The 12,121-nt window shown below is 43.4% G+C and overlaps 1 protein-coding gene across 4 annotated transcripts in view; it reads left to right on the top strand.

Moving 5' to 3' along the window:
• Positions 1-9,059, top strand: part of nckap1 (NCK associated protein 1) — a 53,460-nt gene extending 44,401 nt beyond the window's left edge. For all 4 annotated transcript variants that reach the window (XM_011473276.3, XM_004086622.4, XM_023963062.1 and 1 more), the window contains 12 exons: positions 347-478; positions 560-778; positions 1,017-1,147; positions 1,691-1,788; positions 2,019-2,112; positions 2,196-2,278; positions 2,365-2,445; positions 2,528-2,621; positions 2,704-2,820; positions 7,449-7,558; positions 8,014-8,103; positions 8,187-9,059. In XM_011473276.3, coding sequence (XP_011471578.1) covers positions 347-478; positions 560-778; positions 1,017-1,147; positions 1,691-1,788; positions 2,019-2,112; positions 2,196-2,278; positions 2,365-2,445; positions 2,528-2,621; positions 2,704-2,820; positions 7,449-7,558; positions 8,014-8,103; positions 8,187-8,303 — 1,366 coding nt within the window. In that variant the 3' untranslated portion in view covers positions 8,304-9,059. The remainder of the gene's footprint in view (positions 1-346; positions 479-559; positions 779-1,016; positions 1,148-1,690; positions 1,789-2,018; positions 2,113-2,195; positions 2,279-2,364; positions 2,446-2,527; positions 2,622-2,703; positions 2,821-7,448; positions 7,559-8,013; positions 8,104-8,186) is intronic.
• The last annotated feature ends 3,062 nt before the right edge of the window (positions 9,060-12,121 follow it).

Below are 12,121 nucleotides of genomic sequence, written 5' to 3'. Positions count from 1 at the left end.
AGAAAAAACATGCATCGACATGAACTCACCTCAATCATCTACAGGCGCACTTCAAAGAGCCAAAATGTCAAAGAAAAAACTGTTTCCTTCTCCTAACTGGCACAGCGGCACACTCATGCACACAGTGAGGCGCACCATTGCCAAACCCAGTTGCACTTGCAACCAAAATGGTCTCACTCGCAGCCTTGAGCCCTGTACTAAGAATGAAGAACCTGGGCTAAAACCATCATTTAGCTTTAAAGACTTCATGGAGAATAAAATCCTAAAGTCTTAAATGATCATGGCAGATCAGTTTTGTGTGTTTTTGCCATAAAATGGGATTTGAATTGTTGCTTCTCTTTTACAGTCTGGATAAACTCCACACCGCTCTATCTGAGCTCTGTTTCTCCATCAACTACGTTCCCAACCTGATGGTGTGGGAGCACACCTTCACCCCGCGGGAATACCTCACCTCCCACCTGGAGATCCGTTTTACCAAGTAAACTGTCTGTTTGAGGACTGCAAGGAGTCTTCAGAGGAAACGGACAATGGATGAGGTTTCTGCTTCCTGTCTGTGCAGGTCCATCGTTGGGATGACCATGTACAATCAGGCCACCCAAGAGATAGCTAAGCCCAGTGAGCTGCTGACCAGCGTGCGAGCGTACATGACAGTGCTGCAGTCCATAGAGAACTATGTGACCATCGACATCACGCGGGTCTTTAACAACGTCCTGCTGCAGCAGACGCAGCACCTGGACAGCCACGGCGAGCCCACCATCACCAGCCTGTACACCAACTGGTGTGTTTCCCCGCCGTCTCTCCTCTGTCACTAGTAAAACTCTGTCTGGACTGCCATGCCCACCCCCCCACCACCCCCCAACTTACATTTTAAACAATATCATGGCGCACCCTCGCTTTTCATTACATTTAACTGTTGCTCACATTTCTGTCCTTAGACCAGAGGGAAAAGGTTATTTGTGTGTTCAAGTGAATGTTCATTTAAGTGTGTGTGTGCGTTCGTGTGTGTGTGTGTCCAGGTACCTGGAGACTTTGCTCCGTCAGGTCAGTAACGGACACATTGCGTACTTCCCAGCCATGAAGGCCTTCGTGAACCTGCCCACAGATAACGAACTAACGTTCAACGCTGAGGAGTACTCTGACATATCTGGTACGAGCGCACGTACATGCACTTCTCTCTGTCTCATGTTTCTGACGGACGGCTAGGGCTGTGTTCACACCCAACGCGATTCGCATGTCAAAAAATGTGTTTATTAGCTTGATGCCCCAGACGCATGTAGGAGGAGCTACCACCAAATGCTTTCAGCCCGATCTCTGTTTCTCATTTACAATGCATGAAAGACACGAATGATGTTTAGAGATCAGGCTTATTTATTTTAAAGATTTCCCAAAAACGATCCAGTTCAGTAGGAGAACATTTCTCCCCGTGTTGGATTTGGACTCCACTCACTGCTTGTGTCACTGAACACACCATGTGCCCCAAGCTAAGTCCCTGATTGGTTGATACGACGCGTCGTCCTTGCCAAAAGCTTTTTTAACTTTGGAAACGCGGTGCCGTGACGCTGAAAATGCACTGCTGCTGGGCCGACGCGCTCACATAGAGTCTACACTGATTTAGCATTGCATGTGGATGGGAAACAGCTGAAGACTGTGGTGAGGGTGAGTGTGATGTCACTTCTCTGCTTTTCCCCAGAGATGCGTGCTCTCTCAGAGCTGCTGGGGCCGTACGGCATGAAGTTCCTGAGTGAGAGTCTGATGTGGCACATCTCATCACAAGTTGCCGAGCTGAAGGTTTGCACCATTGGCTCACATATGCACAAAGGTTTACGTCCTGTTCGGATGTGCTGAAGCTTTGAAGCCTGCACACCCGGGGTAGTTCTCATCTGCAGCTCTGCATCCAGCAGGAAACTGACCCGGATTCTGGAGAAGATGATCACTAATCCGATTCAGATCTCGAATCTTTTTCTTTTTGTCTTTACCTGTCATGTTGGGACTCCTAACTCTGAGGTTCTCCTTTGTAGAAACTGGTGGTGGAGAACATGGACGTTCTGACCCAAATGAGGACAAGCTTTGACAAACCTGACCACATGGCCGCTCTCTTCAAAAAACTCACCTGTGAGATTTGTTTTTGAATGTCTGCAATCATGGAGGAGCTTTGAATGGGACCTTAAAACCACCTCCTCTGTGTGTGTTTGCAGCTGTGGACAGCGTCCTGAAGAGAATGACCATCATTGGCGTCATCTTGTCATTCCGTTCACTGGCTCAGGAGGCTCTGAGAGATGTAGGGTGTCAGTGTTGACTTGTTGTTGGCCATGTGCAGGTGTATGTGCACATCTGAACCTGCTCTCGTCTTTGTGTGCCCTGCAGGTGTTGTCGTGTCACATTCCCTTCTTGGTCAGTTCTGTGGAGGACTTTAAGGACCACATCCCTCGAGAGACAGACATGAAGGTGGAGCACACGCTTGCTCAGGCACGCTCACTAACGGGAGAGGCGCTCGTGTTCATCTAAGATGCTCGTTTCTGCTCCGCAGGTGGCCATGAATGTGTACGAACTGTCCTCAGCAGCTGGACTTCCCTGTGAGATTGACCCAGCTCTGGTGGTTGCACTGTCGTCCCAGAAGAGCGGTGAGCCTCGATGTCATTACAAACGTGCACGCTCTCTGCAGTGCAATCATTACTGCATTACCCTCTAAATGTGTGTGAGCAGAAAACATCAGTCCAGAGGAGGAGTACAAGATCGCCTGTCTGCTCATGGTGTTTGTGGCAGTTTCTCTACCAATGTTCGCCTGCAGCGTGATGTCACAGTACAGCCCTGCTATCGAAGGTACAGTCTGGCCTGCCCAGCCCCCCTCAGCTCAGTTATGAAGGGGATCCAAATCCAACTGATGCAATGAATCTTACTTTATTGTAAAGTATCATTTTTATTTGTTCTGTCCAACACGGCCACAACAGGCACACTGCCTCAGACTAAGGGAGATGACCAAAAAGGGGCGTGGCATATGACAAATGGACACCAGAAAGCTGAGGAACACAGTTTATTAGAGAAAGAAAAAAATGAAAACAACAAAATAAAATCATTACTGTGCTGGTTCTAAGCAAATACAAAACAGAGGGATTGGAGCCTTGGCCAAACATAAAATAATTCAGGTAGACAACTGAGCCAGCCACGTTGACCATTGGAGTTAGCAGCTCGCTGCTAAGGCTGCCTAACAAAGTCTGACTAAGGAATAGAATAAACAAAGCCCGCAAATAAGGACTACCAAGGTCCAACCCGGAACTAAAATAACAAATCCCAGCAGTATAAGACTGCTGAGGACTAAGAGGGACTCAAAAGAGAAACAAACCGACCAGGGGGTATTCCAGGAAGCATGTTTAAACTAGCCTGACTTTAAGCCTGAACTCTGGCTGAAATCCGCCTGAACTTGCTTACTCTGGGTATGTCGGGTCCAAAAGACCGGATATGAGTTAGCGTAATTACGCTCCACTTGGTAACCCTGGGTTAATGCTCGTGCACAGCAGGTACATAAAGACATTCTCAATGGATCACCGATTTCCAGAGTCACCATATACTTCAGTGAGACGGAGTCTGAGATTTAAATGACGACGTATGAAGATTATACGTCCATCAAAAAAGTAACACGGCTGCATCATCATTAAAAGAAAGAGTTTTTGCTTGTAGTTGAAGAACAGACAAAGTAAATGTACGAGTTTCTGATCTTATTTCCATTTTTTCCTGGTGACACATGTACATATGACTTATCCAATTTTGCCAACTTAAATGAATTACTTTTATTGGTAACAAATAATTGAGTTAAATTTAATCAACCTAATTTCTTACGTCTATAAAACTCAATAATTGTTTATACAACTCAAATTTACATATTTATCTAACTAAATGTCATATTACTCCAATTCAATTAATATTTTTTCCATCTTAATTATATTTCTTGAACTCATATGTCTAAGTTTGAGCCGGCAGATTATACTCATTTTTATAAAAATAAAAAGGACGGAAAAAAATGCACGGAGTGCATAAATTCATTAAAGAATTTTCCGTTATTTTCATTATGCGAGAAATGGTAGTAATGCTATATAAACTCATCATCGTCTCCCTCCCTCTCACTCATGGTGCAGAGACTTAAGCATAGTAGGACAAAAAAACTCGGCAAAACACAGCAAAACAGCTAAACAACTAAACACATTTGGTCAAAAACCCACACGTAAACCCAAATCGGTCCAGACAGGCAAAGGGGATGGTATCCCACAATCCCTTGCGGTGCCGATCTAACAGAAGCACCAAAGTTACACCTACTTAACTGAATTAATTTGAATGAATGTAAAATAACTTTGATAGATACGTGTTATTTTTAAACTGACGTAACAAAAAAATGATTTATCTTAACTGAAGCAAATAATTAAGTTAGTTCAAAGTAAAAAAGTTTCTCTTTCCAACATCCATACGTGGATATATTGGATTTTTCATATCACGATATTTTGTTTTTTTCATATTGTGCGATAACGATATTAAAAACGATATCAAATAACTATATTTTTCAAAGTAATCTTTATTGCACACAGTTTTAAAAGACCACAAATAAATTCAAATGTTTGAACTTTCAAGTTTAACAGAAAAATAGACAAAAAATTGATACACAATTATGTCAATATAAAAAAAAGTGCAATAAACTAAAAAAAACTCCCAAGAAACTCCTCAGTTTCTTTAAAATGCTCTTCAAGAAATTAAAGAAAGCTTAAAACAAAAATGTTCTTATTTAAATACTTTTGTGCAACTTCGAATAGCTTTCAAAGACAAGTCAAAAAAGAACAACAGATCAACTTAATGGCCTCCTATTCTGTGAGGCAACAAATAGGCACCATGGTCAGTGTGATTTCTGCTAAATGAACAAAAGCCTACAGATTGCGGGCAAGGAAGACAAGTGTATCAACCATTTCAGGTGAAGTCTGGCATTGAGCATGCTCGAGGGGGGTGGTGCTGCTTTAAGTGAGAAAAAAGGTTGGTGGTATTTCCACATTTATTAGGAACGTATCTTTGGCACAATTTGCAGTAGACGTTACTTTGACTTTTATCCGACTTTAGATAACCGAAAAACGTCCACACAGCGGAACTTTTCGGGCCGGTCCGTTCTACAATGCCTCTTGAACCTTCATCTGCGCCCGCTTGGCTCAAGTTTGTTAACGCCTCTTCAGACGGAACATTCATTTTCTGCAAGTGTTAGGATTTGCAACGCATGCAGATACTAGCTTGCATCCTAGCTTGTAAATAACGTTCACTCTAACTAGACGTGGCGCAGTTTATTCAGTGATTGGTCTAGCCCTGTGATACTTAATTCTGATTGGACAAGAGGGCGGGTCTTCCGGGGGTTTCTCCCGTGTTCATTTAAAACGAAAGTTTATCGCAATAGACTCATTTTACTATCGAAAAAAGGTAATATCGCAATAACGATAATTATAGTTTTATCGCCCAGCCCTATCCATACGTGGTCTTATCACCCTCTCATGGTGGAAAAAGTATTATCTGAGCTTCTTCATCCACTAAATCATCTTCAAATGGACACACCATGCTTCTTCACCTCTCTGAAAACAAACTAACCTTCAACTAAACCTGCTCCAGACCAGGTTATGTTCAGAGCATGAGTTGCTATGGCAACTTGACCTACCCTGAAACATACCTCCATTTCTGGAACCGAAAGCTGAGGTTATCAACTTCCTTAGCCTCAAACTTACCGTGGGAGCTAGCAGAACCTGCTTTCTGGAATACCCCCCCAGCACAGCTCCAACTCAAAACAACTGCTCCTCAGGCTCCTGCTCTGCTCTCTCTGCATGCCGGCCCCCCTGGATGAGCCCTTTTCTGACTTAAATACCTGGCAGGTGTTGATCAAGATCATTGGCCACACCTGCCAGGTGAGCAGAATGACGGGATGCAGCCCAGCAGCTGCAAGACAACACTAACAGCTGAGCAAACAAATCAGAGCTGAAGGCCTCTTGTGTTGGACAGATTTTACTGTTACAACAGAGGATTAGGAAGACGGGCAAAGGTGTAGACAGTGGGGCAAACAGTTATTTAGTCAGACACCAATTGTGCAAGTTCTCCAACTTAAAAAGATTAGAGAGGCCTGTAAATGTTCTCATAGGTAAACCTCAACTATGACAAACTGAGAAAAAAAATCCAGAAAATCTCATTGTCTGATTTGTAAAGAAAATATTTGTAAATTATGGTGGAAAATAAGTATTTGGTCAATAACTAAAGTTAAAACTCAATACTTTGTTATGTACCCTTTGTGTTTAACAACAGCAGTCAAACATTTGCTGTAAGTTTTCACAAACTGTTACTGGCATTTTGGTCCATTCCTCCATGCAGATCTCCTCTAGAGCAGTGATGTTTTGGGGCTGTTGCTGGGCAACACAGAGTTTCAACTCCCTCCAAAGATTTTCTACGGGGTTGAGATATAGAGATGTGAGATCTAGGTGTCTTTGCTCAAAAACAGCCTAGAGCATGATGCTTCCACCCCCATGCTTTACAGTAGGTATGATGTTCTTTGGATTGTTTTTTAAAGGTCTGAAAGGAACACTCGCCAGTTGCGAGCATTTTCTCCTTTTTGACCAGTAAGAGTTAGAGGGTTAGATAGCGGGGATCGAACCACCGACTCTTCGATCATTGGACATCCTATTCAACTGCCTGAGCCACAGCGCAGCGTAACAGAGTGAAGGAGAGGCTATATGTGCATTTCCACTGAAGTAAACACTTAGCACAGCGCTCATATTGCTCATAAGTGATGAATTGATGTAATAACAGTTTCTTTCTTAATAGTTTGACAGCCTTACAATCTAAAGCCTTACCAGAAGTCCTCTCTAAGTGGTTGGAAAACATGAACTGTGTCTTTCTTAATAGTTTATTGAGGTCTTTGCAGCTTCCTAATCTAAAGTAGGGCTTTTTCTAACCTCAAAGATCTTATTATCGTTTCCATACAAATGAGAAGACTTAACGTTCAGGAGGAGCAAATGCCAACGATCACCTTCTCCTTGTTAGTTTTGGACTTAACCCACCGATCACATCAACATGTCACAGGCCTGATTGGTCGATGCAATGCAGTTTCTTTGTCAAAGTTCTTGTTGGCTGCAGCAACTTTGTTAGAATAATGTTCTTTACTTTGTGTTACTTTTTAAAACGATCACTGCCTGTGTGAATCTCTTGTAACACAAATTTTCAAAGTGTTTAATGTTGTGGCTTGCATAATGTTATATATTTATTTTATTAAATAATAATCTGTAAATGGTAAAAGTGTCTTTATAATCATCGTATTACTCCCTTGCAAAGGGCTTAAAGTCAGCTTGGAAAGGTTCCTTTTATGTGTTGGAGGTGTGCAGCTTGCACACATTTCCTGTTCTCTTTGAAACACAATCACCTTTGTGTGCGTTTGCTGCCCCCTGCAGGCCACTGCAACAACATCCACTGCCTGGCCAAAGCCATCAACCAAATCGCAGCAGCGCTCTTCACCATCCACAAGGGCAGCATCGAGGACCGGCTCAAGGAGTTCCTGGCTGTAAGTCCCAGACACCCTTTCCCTTTTAAACCTGGAAGTTCAGGCTTTTGGCAGGAAAACAGGAAAACACTGAGGCTGAAACTGCAACAGCAAGCAGGAAGTTTTTTTAAGCAGATTCTTCCACAAAACATTTAAGAAGCAGGACGGAAACCTGCAGAGCATGAAAACATTTTCAGTTCAACCTTGTTTCAAGAGAATCCTTCAAACTCATTTGCATTCATAAAATCAGATTTCACCTAAAAATGTATGAGGGGGGGTATCAGGTTCTTTTCAGATTGTTTACTTGTCGTTTTTTCACAGATGAACTGTAACACAAACTCACACCTGCAATCCTGTTGTTGGAGCATTGCACACAAACCCACAACAGATGTCCATGTTGTTTTTTTTGCCTGTCTTAAGTAAAGCTGCTGCTGGACAGAAAGGATCAATTCCTGCGTTGTGTTGTTTGTGTGCAGCTGGCTTCATCCAGTTTACTAAAGATTGGCCAGGAGACGGACAAGACTACGACCCGCAACCGGGAGTCTGTGTACCTGCTGCTGGACATGGTGAGAGCAGCTCAGTCACTCATCAGTGTGTTCCAGCTGCAGTGTTGTACCTTAAGAGCTGCTTTTGTGTGTTTCTGTTCCAGATTGTGCAGGAGTCGCCCTTCCTTACTATGGATCTGTTGGAGTCCTGCTTCCCTTATGTCCTGCTGCGAAATGCCTACCATGCTGTGTACAAGCAGAGCATCAGCGCCAACGCATAGACACACACACACACACATACACACACTGACAGATGCACAGCACACTAAACCCAAACTAAACACACTAGTCATAGCACGACGAGTGACTTTAAGAAAACACTAGAACCACATGGAAATGAACAAACGCACTCCAGCTAAATGGAGGGATCAGTGTGATCACTGTAAGTCTTGTTTTGTGTGATGCGTCTGAGACCACGGCTGCAGCGGTGCTCCGTGTTTTAAAGATTCAAAGAACAAAAGTATAAACAGATAGATTCTATTCAGCTGAAACACCAAGATAAACAGTACTTTTCTTTTGGGCGGCTGATGACCTTTGGAGGCGGGGCTATTCTTTTCTGCAGGTGTGCATTCATCCTGACCAACATGCACACACTGGTTCTAACTAGTACTACGTGGTGACTCCGTTTTTTTCTTTTCTAGTAGTTGTAACAAACTTTTGTGGGTAAAAATCTATTAACTGTATTCTATATTAATGTAAGCTGAACTGTATGTTTTCATTCATTTGTTATTTTTATTAAATTGCCAAAAGTGACACTAAAAATTGGAAGGTTGGCTGATGTAAAAAGAAAGTTTCGGTTCCACAGTTGTGTGATAAACTGCAGACAGTTTGGAGGTGTAAACACAAAGTACATTTGCCTTCTTGAAAGGCTTGTTCAGCTGTGGTTTAAGCTTTTGTCCAAACAGGAAGACGGAGCTCGTAATCAGGACTGTGGAGCTGCGATGAGGCAAAATAAACAGATTTATATGTCCAACTAACTCTGTGTCATGTCTTCAAATTTAAAAATGTTTCATTGACATTTAAAAGCAGACCAGGCTTTAACAAAGTGTGTGTGTTAGTGTGTGTAGATTAGCCATTTGGCCCAAAGCAGACATGTTTCAGTCAAGTATCTCAAACTGAAGGTTTTCATCCATCTAGGTGACATCAAAGTTGAGTTATGGCATCTGGACATTAAATCTTCTTTCTTGAATTGCCCCCCCCTCAAGTGGTTGACTGAGTGTCTGAGCGGTTCTGGATTCAAGCCCCATATATCATCCAGGGGGTCCCCCCCCACATTCCTAAGGGCTTCCTGTGGGAAAAGTCTGTTTTGTGTCCACTGTATGTCTGTTGAGTACGTTTGGTCATCGGCGTACACTGACCGTGCTTCTTAGAACGCCCAAAGCGCTTCAGGAACAGACGCATTCACACACTGATGGCAGCTCTACGGCGCCAACCTGTAACCTCCACAAGCAATGGGTGTCTTTCCTAAGGACACTCTGTAACACATGGGTGGGCAGGGCGGGAACCGAACCTGCAATATCCCGGTCAGAGGTCGGCCGCTCTACCTCTGCAGCGGCCGACCCAAGTCTGTTTATGTCTAAGTACTAATCAACATCTTAGGCCTGAAGATGCTTCTTTGATGATGTTTCTGCTCGTTTTACATTTGAAACACGCCTATCTTGTTGTTTGTTCTAGTTGTTTCCATACGTCATCAGATTCTGCAGAGAGTGAGTTCATATTTACAATTTGAGTAACAACAAAAAAACATGGTTGGTTCTATGAAATGCATCTGTTGTCCATCCTCCAAATGTTCTTAGGTCCAGTTCAGTGCAAGAACCGAATGCATAATGCATAGCTTAAGTCGAGGCCTAGCAGATTCAGAACCAGTTAGAACCTGTCCAGTTCCCCGTTACAGTTTTCACAGCGCTTAAGACAACCGTGCTGCTCCTGAGGTAATGCAGCAACTGCTCGCCTGACTTCTGGAAACCAAAGTGGCTGTGCATGCCCCCATACAAGGCCCACGTCTCACGATAGTCCTCAACATAGCGGTGGACAGAGCGAAGCCACAAAGTGCTTCAGGGTTCCACTCCCCCAGCTGGAACATGCTCCTGGTTTTGCAGTGTCAGGGGAAGAATGCCGTCGACTCTGGAAACAAGTATGCAGCCTTTGAGGAAGATGATAGTTTGAGGCGTTATCCGAATAACAAGGAGGTAAAAATCCACAAGGGAGAAGCAAAACGCAGTGAGGTGTGTGAGTTGGACCCCCTCCAGATTCGGGTTGTACAACATACATTAATGCGTCACCGGCACGACGAACAACCATACAATCAGGACCATAAATATTTGGACACATTTGTTCTAATTTAGTTTTTGTTCATTACCACAGTGAATTTTAGAAAAACTAAAGCATTTTTAAACACAATCCCTTCATTTCATGGCCTCATAGGTAATTGGACAAATGAAATAACTGTAAACCAAATGGTCATTCCTAATATTTGGTTGAAAAGCCTTTGTTGTCAATGACAGCCTGAAGTCTTGAACTCATGGACATTACCAGATGCTGGGTTTTCTCCTTCTGAATGCTCTGCCAGGCCTTTACTGCAGCGGCAAACAGTTGCTGTTTGTTTGTGGGCCTTTCTGTCTGAAGTTTAGTCTTCAACAAGTGAAATGCTGCTCAATTGGGTTAAGATCAGGTGACTGACTTGGCCATTCAAGAATATTCCACTTCTTTGCTTTAATAAACTCCTGAGTTGCTTTGGCTGTATGTTTTGGGTCGTTGTCCATCTGGATTATGAAACGCCATCCAATCAGTTTGGCTGCATTCACCTGGATCTGCGCAGACAGGGCTGCATTGACCTGGATCTGTGCAGACAGTCTGTCTCTGAACACCTCAGAATTCATTGGGCTGCTTCTGTCCTGTGTCACGTCATCAATAAACACTAGTGTCCCAGTGCCACTAGCAGCCATGCACGCCCAGACCATCACACTGCCTCCACCGTGTTTTACTGATGATGTAGTGTTCTTTGGATCAGGAGCTTCTCCACGTCTTCTCCATACTTTTCTCTTGCCATCATTCTGGTAGAGGTTGATTTTGGTTTCATCTGTCCAAAGAATGTTTTTCCAGAACTTTTTTAGATGCTTTTTAGCAAAGTCCAATCTAGCCTTCCTTTTCTTGAGGCTTATGAGTGGCTTGCATCTTGCAGTGTACCCTCTGGATCTACTTTCATGCAGTCTTCTTTTGATGGTAGACTTGGATATTGATCCGCCTACCTCCTGGAGAGTGTTGTTCACTTGGTTGGCTGTTGTGAACGGGTTCCTCTTCACCATGGAAATGATTCTGCCATCATCCACCACTGTTGTCTTCCGTGGACGTCCAGGTCTTTGTGCGTTGCTGACTTCACCAGTGCTTTCTTTCTTTCTTTCTTTCTCAGGATGGACCACACTGTTGATGTTGCCACTCCTAATACTGTAGCAGTTTCTGGCACGTTTTTTTTCTGTTTTCTCAGCCTAATGATGGCTCCTTTCACCTGCATGGAGAGCTCCTTTCATCGCATGTTGTCTGTTCACAGCAAAATCTTCCAAATGCAGCACGAGTCCTCTAATCAACTCCAGGCCTTTTATCTGCTTCACTCATGATGACATAACAAGGGAATTGCCCTCACCTGCCCATGCAATAGCATGGAAGCAAAGTCCAGTCACTGGACGTTGGCTGGTAAACCTCAGGGTGAGGGTGAAATTACAGAGTGACATTTGGGACTGCAGCTTTCTCTGTTTTACCAAAACATGGCTGAATCCAGTTGTAGCATATCTTGAACTTCTGATCATCAAACGCCACCCCTTGTGCATTGTGCACCAATAGAAAGAGAGTTGCCTTGTTGTAAGTAGTAATCGCCATCTTAAAAAAGAGAACAAATCTAGGTATATGGAAAAAGAACAAAAATACAAACATATAAATGAGAAACAAAGTCTGTTTAGAGCAGCCAGTCACAATAGCGACTGACCTTACCGGTGCCAGAATGGAAAAATGTTTGATGGTGATTTTGGATGTCATAGTTATCAAA

Source organism: Oryzias latipes, chromosome 15, assembly GCF_002234675.1.
Source record: "Oryzias latipes chromosome 15, ASM223467v1".
NCBI classification, from domain to species: Eukaryota; Metazoa; Chordata; class Actinopteri; order Beloniformes; family Adrianichthyidae; genus Oryzias; species Oryzias latipes.
This window is presented reverse-complemented; position numbering and strand designations above follow the sequence as displayed.